Source organism: Propithecus coquereli, unplaced genomic scaffold (genome assembly GCF_000956105.1).
Source record: "Propithecus coquereli isolate 6110/MARCELLA unplaced genomic scaffold, Pcoq_1.0 Scaffold496, whole genome shotgun sequence".
NCBI lineage: Eukaryota > Metazoa > Chordata > Mammalia > Primates > Indriidae > Propithecus > Propithecus coquereli.
In genome coordinates this window covers 1,119,287-1,139,829 of record NW_012150796.1, presented here as the reverse complement: position 1 = coordinate 1,139,829, position 20,543 = coordinate 1,119,287, and the positions used below count along the sequence as shown (strand labels likewise).

Genomic DNA, 20,543 nt, shown 5'->3' with positions numbered 1-20,543 from the left:
CTGATGGATTAGCAATGGACCGCGACATCTTCCCAGTCACTTACAGAAGTCATTAATATGTAAAATATGTTGTGTTAACTCATGCCTATTAGCTTCTTATCAAAAGCAACACGAATACTTTGATGATCTCTCCATTTGGGTCCCTGTCCTGGGGTGGCAAGCAGGGACGGGGGTTTCTTGCCGAAGCCTTGGGAGCCTGATGGAGCTTACCCGCCACCTGCTGGACGTGCTGCCTGCAGGGGCCTCTGCCTTTCTCAGGCAATACCACTCATTAGAGGGCTTTTTCCTAACTACAGAAGAAATTTGCTGTAGAAAACTGGAAAAATATAGTAAGTATAAAGTAAATAAAAATTACTTATAATTCCACCTTCCTGAGACAATGAGTATTAACATTTTGGAGCATTTTCTCCTATATTGTATATACATTTTTTTTAAAATTGAGATTAGTTTACTCTGCTTTTTCTATTTAACATTATCTTGTGAACACTTCCTTATGCTTTCTTCAAAAACATGACTTTAGCCGGGCATGGTGACACACACCTGTAGTCCCAGCAACTTGGGAGGCTAAGGCAGGAGGATCAATCGGGCCCAGGAGGTCAAGACCAGCCTGGACAACAGATCTGTCTCTTAAAAAAATTTTTTTTAAACTATGATTTTTGAGGACCGAATAATATTCCATTTACTGAATACACCATGATTTATCGACCCATTGCCTTGCTGTACATTTGGATGGCTATCAGGTTTTCACCGCTTTAAGAGCACTGCAGTCAGAAACCTTGCACGCGAGACGACCCCCCAAGGTAAAGTCCCCAGAGTGAAGGTACTGAATCGAAGCCCACTGACCACTTCGTATCTCTCAGAATGTTAGCCTTCTGCTCCCAGGGCAAAGCCCGCGGCTGTGGTGAAGCTAAATGGGTTATCTTGAGGGTAAGCCTCAAAGGGAGATGGGATCCTCCTCGCAGTGTCCTGAATGAATCAATTTAAAACACAAAGGCACCCCGTCTCTACTAAAAAATAGAAATAAATTAGCTGGGCAACTAAAAATGTATAGAAAAAAAAATTAGCCGGGCCTGGTGGCGCATGCCTGTAGTCCCAGCTACTCAGGAGGCTGAGGCAGGAGGATCGCTTGAGCCCAGGAGTTTGAGGCTGCTGTGAGCTAGGCTGATGCCATGGCACTCTAGTCCCTGGGCAGCAGAGTGAGACTGTCTCAAAAAAAAAACAACACAAAGGCGAATGAATGAGTGGCCATGGGAGTTAGGAGGCTGCATGGGGAGAAAGAGAGGAGGGGAGGGAAGGCAGGAAGGCTGGGGCAGCACACGCCTGTCTCACAGCGCAGAGAAGGGAGCCCCCAGACATCAGCGGGAGCAGCTGTGCCCCAGGACGCCCCTCAGGGCCTGCCTTCCTGCTGACGTCTGCATCACTGTCGTGAGCACTGAATGGGCTACTTGCTAGAAGGCGCCCGCACAGTGCCTGGCGCATCAGCTCACGAGCTTTCCTTTCTCAACAGCTTAAGGACTCGCTGGATGAGGAGGTGCCAGGACACAGCAGAGCCAGCCACGGATTCAGTGTGGTTACTGCCCAAAGACTGACCTTAAACCACCTACGTCCGTATTTGTATTACTGTATCAGCACGCAGCGTCTGGCTCTTCAGCTCTACAACATAAATTAAATAATTTAAAAGCGGTAGCACAAGGGGAAAAAATATAAACTTATAATAATACCCTATGCATCCAATTCAGGCTGTAGATCCCTAACCCCACAGGTAAATGCCTAGGAAACACCCAGGTGCACCTCCTCAGCACTTCCGGGCAGCCCGTCATTTCCACCCTCCCCCTGACCACCGCCAGACTGAGCAGAAGTGCCCTGTAGGTCTGCGGTCCCCAATCCCCAGGCCATGGACCGGTACTAGGGCCTGTAGGAACCGGGCCGCAGAGCAGGAGCGAGCAGCAGGCGAGCGAAGCTTCACCTGTACTTACAGCCGCTCCCCATCGCTCGCATCACCGCCTGAGCTCTGCCTCCTGGAAGGTCAGCGGGGCATTAGATTCTCACAGGAGCTCGAACCCTGCTGTACACCGCGCATGCGCGGGATCTAGGCTGCGCCTCCTTGTGAGAACCTAATGCCTGTGATCTGAGGTGAAGCCGATTATCGCTAGCAGAGAGGTTTGACAGCACAATACGTGTAATGCACTTCGATCATCCCAAAACATTCCCCCCACCCCCACCCCATCCATGGAAAAATTGTCTTCCATGAAACTGGCCCGTGGTGTCGAAAATGTTGGGGACAACTGCCACAGAACAGTCCTGGGACACAGAGTGCTCATTCCTCCCCTACCCCACAGTGGACTCCTGTGCACGGCACTGGTTGGCCCATCCAACACCCCGTCCACACTCGTGCTGCAGAGGAAGAACTTGCCAGGAAGATACAGGGTCAGTTAGACTCAGGTGTTAACAAGACAGCCTGAGTTACGGTTTACCCCTTTTCCTTTCCTGTTTTACTTTACAGTGGTAGTTCATCCCACAAAAACATTGAGAAAATAAAATTATATGATGCCGTTGGTATCATATTTTCCAACATAAGTGATGTCTAGTTATTACCTATAATTTGGGTAAAGAATATTGTCTAGTCAAGATCATCTTTGGTGGTGGCGAACGCCTTGCACTGAAATTTTTCAAGAGCAAATGTATCTACGCATAGTTGTTTTTAAGACAACCCGTCTGCAAACTAAGCAAGCAATTTCTTCATATTCTGTAACTTTTCACTTTTCATGTCAGTGTTAAAACATAGTGTGATTTTTTTTTGTTTGTTTAGAGACAGGTGTCACTCTGTCGCCCAGGCTGGAATGCAGTGGTGTGATCACAGCTCACTGCAACCCCAAACTCCTGGGCTCAAAGGATCCTCCTGTCTCAGCCTCCTGAGCAGCTGGGACTACAGGCACACGCCACCAGGCCTGGCTAATTTTTCTATTTTTTTGTAGAGATGGGGGGTCTTGCTCTTACCTGGCCTCAAGCGATCCTGCTGCTTTGGCCTCCCAAAGTGCTGGGATTACAGATGTGAGTCACCACGCCCATCAGAATTTTCATTTTTAATTACTTCTAAGATAACTGAATTTGTTGCTAACAGCGTATGTTACTTCTGTATTTAAAAAAAAAAGCGTGAGTTCTATTTTTAGAAAGATAGATGATTTAGCCCTGAGGACATTATCATCTGCTCATTTCTAAATTGGGACTCACAACATTCTTTGGTCATCATTTTTGTAGAGCTAGTGATCACAGCGTTTCTGACACCAGGAGGAGCCGCAGATGCGTGTCCCCCAGCTCCGGCCCCGCCCCCCACACCCCAACCGCACTCTCCTTGCCCGGTGTTTCAGCCCCGCTCCGAGTCCTTGCTCAGGGCGCTCACACGGATGCGCTGCTCCCCAGCTGAGCCACCTTCACTCCTCCTCCCTCAGCCTGAGCCACGGGAGCAACAGAGCTGAAGGGCAGACAACAGCAAGGACACTTCAGACACAAACCCCACCTGTCAAGTATTTTTCAAAATGAATCTCATCAAACAAGAAAACCACCACTAGCAAGTCAGGTGAGCAGTTATGTTCCAAATGTGATGGGTTTATTTTATTTGACTCTGATGCAAAACCAAAGATTCCACTACAGCACAGAGACCAATATATTAAAAGGTCATGAAAAAGTGGTGTGGGACATGCAGGACGTGATGTACAAACTGGAGGGTCAGGTCATTTCCTTTAACATGACACTACATTGTCGCTGAGAACACATTTAAATTAACACTGCAGAACTGAAATGTGGCACAAACATGACAACTTCCAGGCATGCCTCCAAGCACCTCCCTCAGGGTGGACCTGCAATCTCTAGACTTCCGCGTGGGGAGGATTACAATTCTTTGGAAGAATAAAAAGTTCATTCACGCTTTTGAAATTTCACAGAAGAATTTTAAGGCCAAAACATAGTGGGTTCATTTCTCTTCACTTCCAGGGACAAATCTGATGCTCTATTCAAACCACATTAAGCTTCCAGTTCAAATCCCAACCCAACCTTGTGACCTCCTGCATTGAAGTTCTTTCCATCGATTAAAGCTGATAGGGTCAGTTTGACGCCTAGGAAGAAGAAAACACCACAATCACTTGTAACAGGTATTACAATCACATCTGAATTTTCTAGAAATAATAGATGGAAGCTATGGATCATAAGCACACAGCCATTATTACTAAATTGGCCCAGGGTTATATATAATCATCTGATCTGTAACGAGCACAGCATGATCATGGCAAACCTTTGGAGTTCAGGATTAAGGGCAAGGAGTGATCAACCAAACTGAAAGGTCAGAGTGACCAATTTACAGTTAGAAATATATAATTTATTTTAAGCAAAAGTACTTGATTTGTTTTACTTTCTGTCTGGACACCAAATGTTATAAAATGGTCTCAAATCAACCTATAGTGATTATACGTTGTTTTGTAGCTTATTTTTATTATTCCTCTATCACTTTCTACCCCAACCCCGCTGTTATTAATTCCTTTACTTACCTGGTCGGAGGGTCTGAGTATAACCCAGTCCAATCAAGCTGGCGTTATTTACTTTAGCCTAAGATGAAGAGATGGAATAGTAAGTTAGGGAACAATCGATTTCATATCGCAGCCAGTACAACCACCACTTCATGCCTCAGGTTTCCAAAGCTAAAAGCACCATAGAATTACTGAAACTGGAAATTTAATAAATAAAAAGATAATTCTTTTAAGAAGTCGATAGGACTGACAGGGATTCTAGGGACATGAGACTGCATGCTCCAAGGCCCCAAGCAGATCTTTAAACAATACTGTGCAGCGAAACACCCCTGTGTACTGAACTCTTTGAGATGCCAGTTGACAACCTGACAGTGGTTACACCATGAACTCTGGGGACAGAAAAATGAGACTACGTTCAAATCTTGGCACTGCCACCTACTGTGTGACCTTGGGCAAGTTACCTGACCTTTCTAAGGCTCAGTTTTCTCACCTGTAAAATGGTGATGAGGATAACATTACTCACCACATGGAGTAGTCCTGAGGATTAAATGAAATAATATACCTAAAGTCTTTAGCACAGTACCTGGAGCTTAAGAGCTCAATTAGTGTTATTATTAATAACAATTACTGATAGCAACAGGTCTAGTCATCTAATCCCCTGAATTTACAGATAAGAAAACTCTTGGGCCAAACAGAGAAAATGACTTAAGAAGGTCAGATGACAGCTGAATACAGGAAGAGCTGGGACGAGAACCCCCACGTCCTAACTTCAGGCATAATGCTCTTTGCACAATGAGCCAGCTCATCAAAGTCAATCGAGAGCATGCAAACTACAACCACATCACAACACTCATTTACAACTGATACGAAAACCTAAGCGCAGATCCAATCTGGCAGCACGTTCTTACAGATAGAGAAGTCCTACAGTCCAGCTTGTATTTAGCAGCGATGCCAAAACGTGTATTGTTGCTGCCAGCCGTCCAAGCAAGGTTTATTGACGTTTCAATCTTCTCATTAACCTTCTGGTAGATAGAACCTCCAAATTCAGTGCCGTCGTTCCTGTTTTTATCGTATAAGAAAAAGTCGCAAACATCTAGTTTGTACCGTTGTTATGGCATGGAAATAAATTCTACGACTATCTAAACAAGAATCCCATTTTGCAACTACGGATTTCAGCAATTTCTAGCATATATGACTACTAAACAAGGAACTAAATCCAGTTATAGGATTTGTAGCTGCTTAATTAAAACACAGTAACTCTTGCTCTATTTACTTGGCTCCTCCACAGGATGTAAATTTCTTAGACACAATTCAATTATGCACAAAGGCAGCCACCTCAGGCAAAGATAATCTACAGATCTCTTTGGGATGTTCATAGAACTTAGAAACTTCAAGTAGAGGTCAATAAAGATTCTGCAAAAGAAATATAGAGAGGTAGAAGTACAGGAATAAAACCAATTCTGGATTTCATTTAAAACACAATCCTAGAGTTACAAAGCACCCTCCCTATAATATCTAAGGTGCAATGCTCCAGAGAAGTACCTAAATTATTGCTTCAAAGCATCCCAGAGGTTAGTCCTTGGGTTTTCATGGTTTTCCTGAGAATATTATTTCATGAATTTCAATAATTCTGTCTATACCATTGCTTGATTTTGTTTTAGCTGTCATAAGTGAATTAGAGTACCTAGCAGAGAGCAATCTGCGACACTTTAAAAACACATGGCTTTTTCTTCCTAGCATAGTAGCAGTGTCCAATAGGCCAAGACATAAAACACAACTTAAAAGTTCAGATTCATTCAGCCAACAGGTTGCAGTGTACGTAACAGAATCCCAGGACTGCTCGGAGGACTCTGGTTACTTCTGAATGCAATAGGGGTAGCTGGGTTCCTACCAAGATACCTGAAAACCTCCACAGAATTACTATGGATGCTCAAATCAATTGGGTGGTTGTTCTTGTGATCCAAACAGACCCGCTTCCAGATACTGTCAAGATGAGAGGGCACCAGAGGAAGCACAAACATCTCCAAAGGATCCCTTTACCAGGAGGTAAATCATGCTCTGGGATCTCTCCATCCCAGTGGCGCTACAGATTCTAGAGCTTCCTGATGTTTGGGGTAAAGGCTGAGGGCCAGGAACTGCCAGCAGCACTGCACTACACGCCACATGCACTGGCCTCCAGGCCAGGTTTTGCTGACCATGAAAACAGTACAGCAAGGCTGGGTGTTCATCAAGGCACAGTAAACCCAAGCACTATCACTTCTATCCTTCTAGCATGCAAATGCAAATGGCTATCATCTTTTTGGGTGACTGCGCTGATACTAAAAAGGAATAAACTATAAACACTCACACATGTGTGTGCAGCTGGAAGTCTGCAGCCTTGTAACCCAGGGCAAAATTATTCTGTGACAATTTGGATTTGGCTGTGTCAAAACTCATCTGATAGCCAGCAAGCCAACCTTCAAAGGCCAACACAGCCCAGCCATAGATGGTTGGTCCAGAAAAATCTATATCAACATTACTGCCAAGACTGAAACAATCCCGTTTATAGGAGGCCTTCAATTTCCCACTCTTCTTTCTGTAGAAAACAAAAACAACAAAATGAAAACAACATGCATTTTTTACTACTGTCCAGGAATTTTTAGAGTAAGATCCTCTCTCTCCCCAGGTGTCAATTTTTTTCTTTTTTTTGAGACAGGGTCTCGCTCTGTTGTCTGGGCAGAGTGCAGTGGCATGATCATAGCTCACTGCAATCTCAAACTCCTGGCCTCAAGCGATCCTCCCACCCCGGCCTCCCAAAGTGCTACGATTACAGGCGTGAACTGTAAATATTACTTTGGTGTATGACATACATATAGTAAAAATGTTTCAAATGACTTAGTTCTACAAAGACAATTTTGTTAGGATTAGAAATGTATACACTATTATTATCTATTCCTCATTATGAGATCAAGTAATAGGGCACTTCATGATTAACTGCATACAGGCACAAACAAAAGCATAAGAAGAAATGAGTATCTCAGGGGAAGATTAATAATCTGAATAATCACGTACAGTACACAGACACACAAGAAGCCAAATCTCAAATGCCACAAAAGTAACACTCGACACAAATGATTAACCTATTATGGAGAGTCGTGTACTTTTTTTGAAGGACAATACTAAAAACATGAAATTAGTTCTTAGTAGTCCTTGTCCTGTTCCAATCAAGCCTCTTATGAGGATATCTGCCCTAAAGATAATCAAGAGTGTGTGGCAGGAAGAACACGCCTGCTGTTGCAGCCGAGAGGAAATGTCGCTTTGCGTTTATCTAGCACCTTGCCCTTCAGACAGCACGGCCCCACGTTAGGCAGGGGAATGATGCAATCCCCACTTTCTACATGAGGAAACTGAGGCCAGGAAGTTGGGGATTTACAGAAGCTGAGCAATCAGGTCAGTAGCAGACCTGCTAGTTACGAACTTCTAGAGCCAGGAGAGTCCCTCTTAAGAAATTAACTTTCTCAGCAAAATACCATGTTCATCAATCTTTAGAACAGCTTAAGATTTATCTATGGTCTCAAGACCCTTCTAGCTCCTAAACTTTTTCTGCTATGTGTCTCTTTGGGATAGATTTACAAATTTTTGTTCATCTATTCAATTTTCAAATCAAAATTTTATCCTGCCTCAAGGGGGGTCTTCCTTCGCCTTTCCTGCATATGCAAGGTCTCCAGTATTCCTAAGAGAAACTCCTAAGTTCCTCCTACTTCCAAACTTCGCACTGCATCTTACTAGTCTAGAGCTCTCTACCCGTTCAGGCTCCAAAAACATTTCAGAAAATAGGGTTTCGATAATTACCCTGTGTTCGGTACAAATATGGTGTCAAGAGTCAGTTTCAACCCTTCAGCCAACTGAAAAACAAAGATTTAAAATTAACAATTAGTAATTTTCAATTCTTCATCCAACTCAAGAAACCAATTCTAAAGTTTCCTCTAACTTCCTCTCTAATGAAAAAACGAAGTCATTAAAGAGAGCCAAGTATTAAATTATGCAATAAGTTAGCTCCCCATCCTCCTGTCCCCTCAACTCCTCTCCCCTCACCCAGCCTTCATCATGGTTTGCCCACCAAAAAAGGGGGCGAATCCTATTTCAGCATGTAACATAAATTTCAGTTCAAAACCAACAGAATTCCTGAAGATAACCTTAATAGTCTCTTGAAATTGCGGTAATGAGATAACCTGACATTTAACAGGCCAAGAAAGTAACTTACTCAGCTATACATGTACATTACCTATATATGGAAATGTCCACACAGACATACCTCAAAAGACAGTGCTCTGTGCATAGTGGGCACCCGACAAATATCTGCTAACAGGTTTTCTCCTTGAAAACAGAGAATCTTAGAAAAATTTCCCTGTCAAGCCAATTTTGCGATGATTATAAAACTAAACCAAATTACTGTAAATAGTTTGTTCTAACCAGGAGAGGCTCAGCTGTTTAAGACAGAATTGGTCAGAACAAAGATGTAATGTAATGATTAGAGTAATCACAAACACAGCCTTATTTTCTAGAAACATAAGACATACCAAAAAAGGCCATATGCTGAGGAAAAATATGGCTACTTGATAGGTTGCAAGATCTTGTTTAGATTACACTTGGGATTTGCTCATCACACAATCTGCAAGATAAAGTGAACTTACAAGTAACTTCTAATGCTTTCTCTTACCTTATTCTCCCAAGAAATTTCTGTCCCAAGAGTATTGTCTGTGTTCCATTTTTGGGTGAAGGTAAGTCCATAGTTACAGACCTTATATTTGGTCTCTAGGTTGCCTGACGCTTTCCCTGTATCGGTGTAAGCATGACCAGAAGTAGCAAATTCCTAGTAAGGAAGAAAGAATAATTACTTTACAATTAGCTCATGGAACAGGAGACATTCACTTGAGAAACAGGGTCCGGGGCCTCGCTGGCCAGCACGGCTCTCCGTCCGCCACAGCCCTCCGCTGCAGCAGCTTCCTCCCCGCTTCCCCGTCTCTCCAGCCGCTACGTCCTGCAACCAGTTTAGATCTTCCCATCACTCTGCTTCTCTTACTGATGTTTCTTGTTCCATATGCTCTCTCTCTAGCTAGGAATCTTAAACTCTCTCCTTTAAAAGAGAAATACCTTTACTGGAATTAAATGCCTTTACTAAAAAAACAAAAATATTGACTCTTAAACATTTTAACTTCATGACCTAAAAAAATTACCAGTTCTCTGTTCTCTGTTACACCTTTCAACTACTAGTTAATTTAAAGGTCTTTAAAAATCCCAAAACACTACCCTCTTCCCTTTTAATACGGTCAACACTATATTATTTTTTTTAATTATTTTTATGGTGGTAAAATACATTTGACATAAAATTTACCGTTTTAACAATTTTTAAGTATACAGTGAAGTGGCATTAGGTACATTCACACTGTTGCGAAAACTATATTGCTTTTGTCCACAAAGCTATCCCCAAAACTTTTAGCATAAAAAATTTTAACATTTGAAAGTATCGATCCATTTTTCACAATCAAATGGAATGCCATAATTTATCCCTGTTTCCCCTTCTCCATCCTGTCTACCTTTTAAAGTGCTTTCTATCAAATAGCTACTATGAATGACTTAAAATATATCCTCCTCCCTAGTTAGGTGTCCTTTCAGTCATATGACAATAAGCAGTTAGAAATAGGTCTCCTTCCAGAGGGAAGCAAACAGTCAACACCTGTCACTGACAGTCTATGAACTGTCAAGAAAAAACATTCTGATTGGCCCTGTTTTTAAAGAGCATTTCTGAAATACTGCCAACAGTTAATGAAATGCTGCCAGCCCTCACCAGTTCTGCTTCACTGCCTGCAACATGAACCCTCCCTTTAACAAATACCCCGCTCCCTAACTCTGGCTCACAGGCAGATGAGACAACTGGGAAACTAGGATCTGTTTATCAGCACCACACAGAAAGCTTTCAAAGAGAATATCATGCTGCACATTTAGGGCAAGGCCTTAGTAAAAAAACGATAAAATGTTAGTCACGTTTAACAGTTCGCATAATTCTTTAATGTGACAATTGTTTTTCTTTTGGTAGAGCCAACTACCCAGTGTTTTATTTTCTACATTCACCATTCACAAATTTGGCAAGTATAGCAAATGCAAAGCTTTATTTTGGTGTTAGGGAAACTTTATGAACAAAATTAAGGTAGAGGGATAGTCTACCTTTCTTTCTTGTTATCATCATTTCTTACACAGGTACAAATCTCTAAAAGAAGGCTAGAATTGTTTTAAGTAGAGTTCCAGGCTCACAATTCACAATTCAGTTTTTGTCTAAATTCATAATTAGATCAAACAAGTGCAAAATACATTTATAACATGCATATAACATCCACAACTCTACATTAAGTGCTAGTAAGCAAAAAAAAAACAAAAATGTTACTGTTAAATATATGTCACAAGACAAAAATATCAAGACAAAAATCTAAGAATTTGGAACAGTGAATGAAATATATTCTAGGTCAATACCAGAAACCAAAAGCAGCCATAAAAACAAGCACATAAATGCGCTTTTCTCCTTACCATCTGAATGAATATTACCACACAACAGCAGCATGAAAGGGAGATAAAATTTTAGTTGATTTTTGCAACAAAAATCTAACTTGAGCAAATTCCAAAACCTACTCAAAATGAGTATAATTTTTCTATTTCAACAGAACCATACACACAATACGTCCATGTTAGTAAGGTAGGTACATACATATGTTTACTTTAGAGACCCCAGAGAAAGAATGACAGTGACAAACCAGGATTATACTGAGTTCATGACAAAGTATTATAGGAATTCCACATGTCTTTGTCCTTCTAATTAAATCATTATATCCAGGAATAAAATTTGCATGAATTTGGATGGGTAAATATCAAAAAAGGATTCAGCCACTGAGGAGAAATCAGAGAATAAGATGAATGAAAAGTTAACCTATTTGCTGAGATTTATTGAATAAAAGCTATTGTCAATGATGCTCTGAAAATACAGCCGGGTGCGGTGGCACACGCCTGTAGTCCCAACTGTTCAGGTGGCTAAGGTGGGAGGATTACTTGAGCCCAGAAGTTCAAGGCTGCAAGTGAGCCATAACCGTGCCACTGCACTCCAACCTGGGCAACAGAGACCCCCATCTCTTACCAAGAAAAAAAAAAAAAAAAGAAAAGAAAGAAAATACACCAACGTATCTTTTACTATATATTCTTAACTTATAGTAAAAAAGACTTTATGAAGATCAGTTATTAATAAAAACTGTAGAATAATCTTTGACATGCATACATACAGAAATACATTTTATTTCTACATTTCCTTTCAACTCATAATGAAGAGAGAGGGAGTAAAATTTTTTTTTTAAAAGGGGCAATAAAACTTCCATGAACCCATTATAAAGTAAATAAAGTTTTCAGTACCCATATATTCATGACAGTATAATATAAAGGTATGACATAGGTCAAAAATATATATTCTGTATCTTCTGAGAGTAAGATGCAGTATACTCTTATTATGACCAACACAAAGGGTCTCCTCAAAAATTCAACTTGTCTATGGGTTTAACTGGCTGGGTAAGGAAGCTCACTGGAGTGCAGAGCAGGACCAAGCTGCAGGCAAGACAGCCTCGTGCCCCAAGTGCGCTGTTTCATACAACTGCCCTAGACGATGATCTTACACAGGCTCCTTTAAGTGAATTACGCTGTATCTATTTAAAAAAATTAGATACTCACCACTCCACTACAAGACTTGGTTTTCAGATCGATTTTGACCATGCCAAACCCTAGACACACACACAAAAACACAGTAATGTATAAAACATGACATTCACTCTAGTTTTTGTAACTCAAATTATGAAATAGTCCATAGTACCTTCCATGTGTAAAACACATAGTATTTTCATCAGGTGAGAGTTCCATAAGAAACTGAATTACAGCAAAATAACTTAAGTATAATTTTTGAGCCCCTCAAAATGAATAAAGATATATTTTTAAATTAAGTTAAAAAACAAATGAAAGTAATATGCACTATTCCAAGGATCAAAATTACTAGAAAATGATACTGATATATATATAAGCTTAGAATATACAATTAACATTACTAAAAATAAATAAAATTAAAAAATCAAATGCGTACAGCATAAAAAAATTTTAAATTTAAAGATTAAATTTTAAAACCTAAAAAGAAATGTCTATTTAGGATCAGAGAATATATATTACTCCAAAGAAGTCAAAGTTGTGCCTTCACTTTCTTAAAAACAATGCCATTATTTGGAGGGGAAAAAGTACCCCCTACTTTAATTGTCCCCAGAGCTAGCCAAAGGGGGCATAAATATTATAGATTTATATCATTTTACTCTATAGATATGCAGGCGTATGCAGGTGCATATGTACAAAATTGCTTTTAATGCTTATAAGGGATTCCACCTCTGAATAAAGAAGTCTAACAGCCTGTTAATACCCCTTCAGTCTTGTAAAGTGGATTAATGTTGACTTACCTGCACTTTACTAGGGCAGTATCTTACACACAGTAGCCATTCGACATTAACTTCTGCCCAAACTAGAGATCTATGATAGTGTACTTACCATACCCTTTGTTGAAGACATCCTTGGCAGCCTTTCCTAGGTCACAGTAAGTTGGTGTGTTACACATATCTTGTAAAGAAAAATGGGGACAAAATAATAAAAATAACCACTTAGTATTTATTCACCCCCTACTTTTTCCACTGTTTTCTCCCGTGAAAAGAGGTATACAGTTTTCTCTTCCTTTGCATCTTAATGCTTATACCCTAACGCAATCAAAGTTAAGAGAAGGAATTCTTGCTCCTTAAAAAAAGAGAATAAAAGGAAAATAAAAGAGTTTTCCCATGAGATTCATAAAGATCATTTTTCTGACTGCATTTCAAAGAAAAGAAAATTCTCACAGGCTGAAAAAGATGCTTTATTAAACTGTGCTTCTTTTAAAAATATATGCAAAATTTACCTTAGAAAAATCTTTCTAGGGCTGTTATGATACCAAAGAGCTATATAAAGCAACAAGGTAAATTTTTTAAGGAACTGTTAAGAATAGGCGTGGTGGCTCATGCCTGTAATCCTAGCACTCTGGGAGGCCGAGGCAGGAGGATCGTTTGAGCTCAGGAGTTCGAGACCAGCCTGAGCAAGAGCAAGACCCCGTCTCTACTAAAAATAGAAAGAAATTATCTGGACAACTAAAAATATATAGAAAAAAAAATTAAGCAGGCATGGTGGTTCATGCCTGTAGTCCCAGCTACTTGGGAGGTTGAGGCAGTAGGATCGCTTGAGCCCAGGAGTTTGAGGTTGCTGTGAGCTATGCTGATGCCCGGGCAACACAGTGAGACTGTCTCAAAAAAAAAAAAAGAATAGGTGCAATTAAAATCCTCACGGTTAACATTTTGCTACTCTGAAATTCAGTTCTTAAAATAAGAATTACCATATTACTTGAAATGTATTCATCCAGAATATGTCCTCTCTTGAAGCTCTTCTTAAAATAAAGTGCTACAATTTTTTCCATTAACCAGAAATAGGATCGATTCTACCTGCAGCGATCTGCTTACCAAAAATAAATATAAACTGTGAAGTTAAAGCCTTCAAAAACTCAAGGTGTCTTGACTTTTCATCTTGCCTATTTAGTGTTTACCCAGCTTTTCTACTGCCAATATGACCCTCATATCAAATTCTCAGAAGCTATTAGCAACGCTGAACATACTATTCCTTTGCCCTCTTTGTATAACAGGAAATCTTTTCCTGGAGCAGCTTCTGTTGTGTCTCTCTTGCAGACTCAAAAACCATGACTAACCAATTACAGAACCACCTCCAGCAGTACCATTAGCCTGACCACTATACCAGAAAAATCCAGAGTACCAGCTAGCCCTTGCAACTGTTATACCTGCACTATCTACACATTCAAACTAGTATTTATATTTAGCCCAGCTCTTAATCTGGACTTCTGCTAAGCTTCTGCCTATACTATCATACCTGAACATATATGGATGATGCACTTCTTAATTGGGAATTGATATAAAATGTGTTCCTTAACCCAAAACTGTCAAATATGATAGACGAATATTGTGTGTGTGTGTATATGATATAAAGTTTAGAGAAAAGAGAATAGTATAAAAATCACATATTAAAAGGAAAGAGTAGTATAAATGCACTGACTCATACCATAATAAAACTTTGCTGTAAGCTACAGGGTTTCATAGTTCACTTCCAAAGCAATTATTTTAAAATTCAATCCCTTGTACTCAAATAATCAATTCTAGACTTTTAAAATATCCCCAATTCTAATTTGACACTATTCTTTATGATTACAACCGATGTTGGCATGTTGAAATTTTGCCAGAAGTCTATCATTTGGGAGGTAAGTATAGAAATGCAGCCACTATATATTCAAATTGAAATGTTAAAGCTTTACAGTCTGGTTTTTCACACCGACAAGAGAAATGATAAACTTAAATGTTTAGAAGCATCATACATACATCTAGGGACCAATTACAATCTGTTAGCATTTTGCTTTGCTATTTTTCAAAACTAGTACCAGATACTATGCAACAGTCGTGTAGCTAGTTTAGTTTCCTAACTGATCTTAATGCTGCCTAGCTCAAGCTTACTTTTTCAGACCCATGACTCCGAGGGGAAATGCACTGCTGGTATGATCAAGCAAAAATCGAGAAGACTCAGAGACTTCGAGAATAAAGCTATAATCACACATTTCTACTAGCTCTACAAAATACACTTGTTGTTCATAGACATGCACAATATACCAAGGTTGCATTAGACGCAGACCGGGGAAAAAAGGCGTTAACTAGGAAACACTGCTTTATACAATTGCTAACTTGATAGTAAAGAGCCCCTTTTGTTCCTCGTCTCTCCTTTTTAATTTGCTCTGCAGCATCCTCCCTCTGCCGTAGGCAGCGGAGGACTCGCCCGACAACAATCCCAGAGAGGAAGGTGAGGGCGGCGGATGAGTCTGGGGTTCGAGGATCCAACTTCCCTAGAAACCAACCTCCTTCCTAGCCTGACACGGGAAGGAAAGTCCTGTCCGCACAGCTGTCGGTGGGACGGTCGGGCTCGGCGCGCCACCTGCCCGGCGCCCGGCTCCATCCCCCGAGGCGGCCGGAGAGCAACATGCCCGGGGCCAGGTGCCCTGCCCTCCGCGTCCCGTTAGACCGCGCCCTCGCGAGCGAGCGCTCCGTTAGCGGTCCGTCGGGCCCTGCGCGGCCGCGGCCCACCGCCACCCCGGCCCTCCGCCGATCGCCGGCCGCGGCCTCGCCCCTCACCTCCGGCCAGAGGGCCCGTCTCCGCTCCGCCAGGGCAACGCTGAAGGTCTTCTTCGCACCAACGCCGCCCGCGCCTGCGCGGCCTCACGCTCCCAGCGGCGCCTGCGCGCCCTGCCCTGCCCGCGTTTGCGCCGTCGTTTCGCGCCGCGGTCGCGCGCAGGGGACAAGGCGCGCAGAGGAGCGGCGGGGGCGCGTTTGCGCCGCCAACTGTCTGGCTGCTCGTGCGCGCGTACGCGCGTGCGCAGAAGGGCCCGGCGCGCGGGGTGGGGCGTGACGTGATGGGGCAGAGGTCGGCGGACTGCACCTTTGTCCGCATAGGGCTCGTTCTCGCGACAACGCCCGGTGGTAGCGAGTAACTGTAGCCGCGGGGCGGGCGCCGGAGGAGACAGGGTCCCTCTGCGGGGTGCGATGCAGTCCTGCGCTTTGGCGGGTGCCTTGCGCAACTTTGGGGAATTTCGTCCCACACTGCCCAAAATTCAAGAGTCGGCCTTAGAAAACATAGGTCCCCAGGGGTGAGTGATTTCCTAGAGATCGCGCACGTAGTTGTAGGTTATCATTCAAAGGGGGACAGGAGATGGAAGGGGAAACTTCCTTATGGGAGAACACCAACGAATTAATTAATGTAGAAGAAATTATAGAAATAGAAAATCATCACTTTGGAACCAACATAGCAATAACTGATTCAGGCAAAAATGATCAGTGGACGGTTGAGGTATCCATGTGGCTTCAGATACCACCCCATGGCTTACTTCCTAAGAGAAAAGGGCACCCTCACATCAAAGCGTCACCCCTGCCCAAGTGCTCCCCCTCAGCATCGCCAGGATGGGCCTCACTGACCTCGCGTGCCCCCTGGTGCGATGCACAGAGGACACAAAGGTAATACTCTTGCCAAAAGTGTGCAATTTGTCTCCATGAGTAAATAATAAGACAAAACCAAATTGACGGACTTGTAAAATAATGCCCAGTCACTTCAAAAATGTTAATTTCATGAAAGATTAAGAAAAAGGCTAGTGAACTGTTCTAGATTAGAGGAGACAAAAGAAAGATATGACACTAAAAGCAATGTGTGATCCTAAATTGGACCCTGGATCAAAACCAAACAAAAACAGCTATTGAGGAACATTATCGGGACAATTGGGGAAATTTGAAAGTAGACCATAGCAGTACACTAGCAACATAAAGTTTTCTGAGAGCGATGTATCTTAGTTATGCAGAATGGACTTGTTTCTAGGAGATACATGCTAAACTATATAGAATTGAAATATGTGTCTGCAAGTAACTCTAAAATGACCCAAAACGAAGAGAAAAAAAACAAATTGACAAAATGTTAACAACTGGGGAAGCTAGGTGGAAGATATATGTGTGTCCATTGCAGTTTTCTTGAAACTTTTCAATAAGTTTTAAATTTTTCAAAATAAAAAGTTAGGCCAAGAAGAACCGGCAAAGTCTGTGATGCTCAGTACCCAATACCAAGTTGCTGCTTGAATCAATGGCGAGTACTGTTATTCGCCTGCTGTGTGCAAGACATTTCAAGTTAATAAGAAATAAGTAAGATAAAAGCCCCCGAGACACTCAAAATGTAAAACTTGTACAAATATCTGCTGAATGAGGCAGAATATGATAAATGCCATAAGCAAAGCCATACAGCCTAGTGGCCTAAATAAAATGAGCTTTGCAGTCAAAAGAGGCTGGGTTTGTGTCTCAGCTCTGCCAACCCTGTGATCTTAGGTAAGCAGTTTAACTCCTCTATGCCTCAGTTTCCACATCTGTGAAATTGAACTAAATAATATTTAACTTGGAGGATTGTAGATATTAAATAATGTATCCACAGCATATAATCTACCTGATATATAATCTACCTGATATATTAATTAACAACACAGGTTAAAATTAATATGCTATAGGAGTTTAAAGCTATGCAGGCAAAACCCGTATTCATGTATACATGAATATTAGAGCCACAACTTCAGCCTATACTTTGGCTCAGACCTGACCTTTGTTAGGCACCTTAGGCCGTTAAAGGCTGTGGAGAGCACTTTGAATGGAAATTTGGCAACATTCCTTCCTTCCTCTCCTGTTATCCACAGGTCTTTCTTCCGAAGGGACCTAACAACACCTGTCCCAGGTAATCCAGAGACCTGCTCTCTCTCCTAACACCTGAAGCAGGAAGGCAACGAAGAAAGCTGTTAAGGATTGCAGCTGCTACAGGAAGGGATCCTCCCTTTGCTTGCTGTCCCTGTGAAGTGAGCTGGGTCCAGATTAACAGCGTCCATACCAAGACTCTGGCCTTCGCCATCCCAGAACTGCAGGCAATTCTCACTCCCCCACCCACACTGGATGCAAACTCTTGAGAAGTATAGAAAGGACTTTCTCAATCCAAATCCTGAGAACATGGGCATTCTGCCCCTATAAAATTGATAGAATCATAGAATTTTAGAGCAGGAAAGGGACTTTCACCTCCTTCCTTTGAGAGACACTTGCTAAGTGCTTACCATGTACAAGGCATGATGCTCAGAGCTGATGGGAAGGAAACACCCCAAAGTGTCAGAGCCATGTGGGTCCAGAGGCCCATGGAGACAGTATAGCAGGTTCCCACTGCAAGTCAAGATAACCTGCTGAGGCCGGGTGTGGTAGCTCACGCCTGTAATCCCAGCACTCCGGGAGGCTGAAGCAGGAGGATTGCTTGAGCTCAGGAGTTTGAGACCGCCCTGAGCAAGAGTGGGACCCCATCTCTACTAAAAATAGAAAAATTATCTGGGCATGGTTGCATGCAACTGTAGTCCCAGCTGCTCAGGAGGCTGAGGCAGGAGGATTGCTTGAGCCCAGGAGTTTGAGGTTGCAGTGAGCAACGATGTGACACCACACTCTACCCAGGGCGACAGAGTAAGACTCTGTCTCAAGGAAAAAAAAAAAAAAGAACAAGAAAGGAAATAATAAGCATAAACATCAAGCTGAATATGGTGGCTCTCACCTGTAGTCCCAGCTACTAGGGAGGCAGAGGCAAGAGGATCGTTTCAGTATAGGAGTTTGAGGCTTCAGGTGCTATGTTCACACCTGTGAATAGCCACTGCACTCCAGCCTGGGCAACATAGTGAGACCCTGTCTCTAATAAAAGCACCAAAACAGCATCAGTGTGTACCTCCGATGGGGAGACAGATGGGATTGGGTGGAGAAGGCGCACGTTGAATAAATGTAGGCATTAATAATGGGTAGTTTCGGAGCTGGTAATAGATTAATTATATCACATATTAAATAAATAAATGCTGCATGTATATGTGTGTATGTACCTGCATACAGAAAAAATTGGGAAAATTTTACCAAAATTTGACAGTGACTATTTTCTTCTTCCCTCTTTTATGTATTTTCCAAAATTTCTAAAATTTGGAAACATGTATTTCTTTTATAATTAGAAAAGTTAGGCTCACTTTCATAGGGTGGGAAAGTACCTAGATTTATGAGAAAGGCAGTGCTGTTCTGTGGGGAATTTCCACCAGAAATTGGGAAATGCTTCTGAGATCAGGTACCTGGCCGTGACATCGGGCCTTCTGAGCGCTCACCTCACTCCCGGCCACACGGGGGAGCGAGGACCCCAGGTAGCGCCGCGGCTGAGCCCGCTGCGGCGCCGCCCCGCTCCCCAGAGCCCCACCCAGGATCTTCGTGAGGTTGGGAACAGTCACGAGCTAGGATTGGGCGGTGTGCTGGGGGCTTTCTACCATGGTCCGAGTCTAAAGTGAATGTCAAAAGGGCGGCAAATGTTTATGAAGTTGTTTTTATGGGGAAACCAATTTTGTCACCATAGGTTAGATCACAGCCCCGGTGACACAGCCTACAAGTCATTTAGTCTTAACCACTTCCCAGTGACACATTATTATCCCGTTTACATACAGAATCATTCAGGGAAGAAGGCGACATCCTCCCGCAGTTGCGTGTAATCGGAGCAGCCCAGGCAGTGCTCGCTGGGATTTCGTTTTCTGGCGAACGTACAGCTGCTGGGCTTCAAGCCACTGGATGTTTGGGAATGGACCGCAGCTGGTGAGCTGGATAGCGCGGACAGAGGGAAGAATAAACTTTGGAACCAGAAAGCTTAAGGTCAAGTCCCAGGTTTGCCCCTCCCAAGCCCGCCTGGGGCAGATGCTTGGCCCAGGAGCTCCACTGACCTCACCCCTAACAGACAGAGTCCAGAAGTCAACGCCTGGCCCCCCAGAGCGGGGCTTCAGCCTGTCTGGGCAGGCTTGGACACACTCAGGGTAAGAGCCTGGGACGGGAGGGCAAGGTCACACCCCCACAAATCAGTCCCCCCAGCACCAGGCGGGCAAAGTACCCAGGTGGGACTCACCCTGACGGGGAGAGCGGGGCTGCGGGGACTCTGAGGGAGGGCGACTGTGGAACCGGACAGCGCCCTGGAGGCACCCCGGATGCAAGGCACCTGCTTTGTCCCCACAGCTCCTGTGTGCAGAGCTCATGGGTAGCCACTAATTCTTTTTTTTTTTTCAGCATATTATGGGGGTACAGATATTTAGTTTACATATGTTGCCCTTGCCCCCCCTCACCCCCCCAAGTCCGAGCTTCAAGCGACTCCATCCCTAGGTTGATGCGCATCGCACTCTTCGTGTATGCATATACCCGTCCCCTCCTCCTCCCTCCCCCCGCCCGACATCCAATAGATGTTATTCTTATATGTGCACTTATGTGTTGATCAGTTAATACCAATTTG

General features: G+C 42.8%; 1 protein-coding gene across 1 annotated transcript; it reads right to left on the bottom strand.

Annotated features, from left to right (window-relative positions):
- Positions 1-3,585: 3,585 nt before the first annotated feature.
- VDAC3 (voltage-dependent anion channel 3) lies at positions 3,586-15,909 on the bottom strand. The gene is made up of 9 exons (XM_012655977.1): positions 15,830-15,909; positions 13,116-13,184; positions 12,264-12,313; positions 9,220-9,372; positions 8,352-8,404; positions 6,868-7,095; positions 5,429-5,579; positions 4,542-4,599; positions 3,586-4,112 (listed from the first exon to the last, which is right to left on the bottom strand). Exons 2-9 carry the CDS (start codon positions 13,180-13,182, stop codon positions 4,021-4,023), a joined length of 852 nt encoding a protein of 283 aa, XP_012511431.1. The 5' UTR covers positions 13,183-13,184; positions 15,830-15,909; the 3' UTR covers positions 3,586-4,020.
- Positions 15,910-20,543: the final 4,634 nt, after the last annotated feature.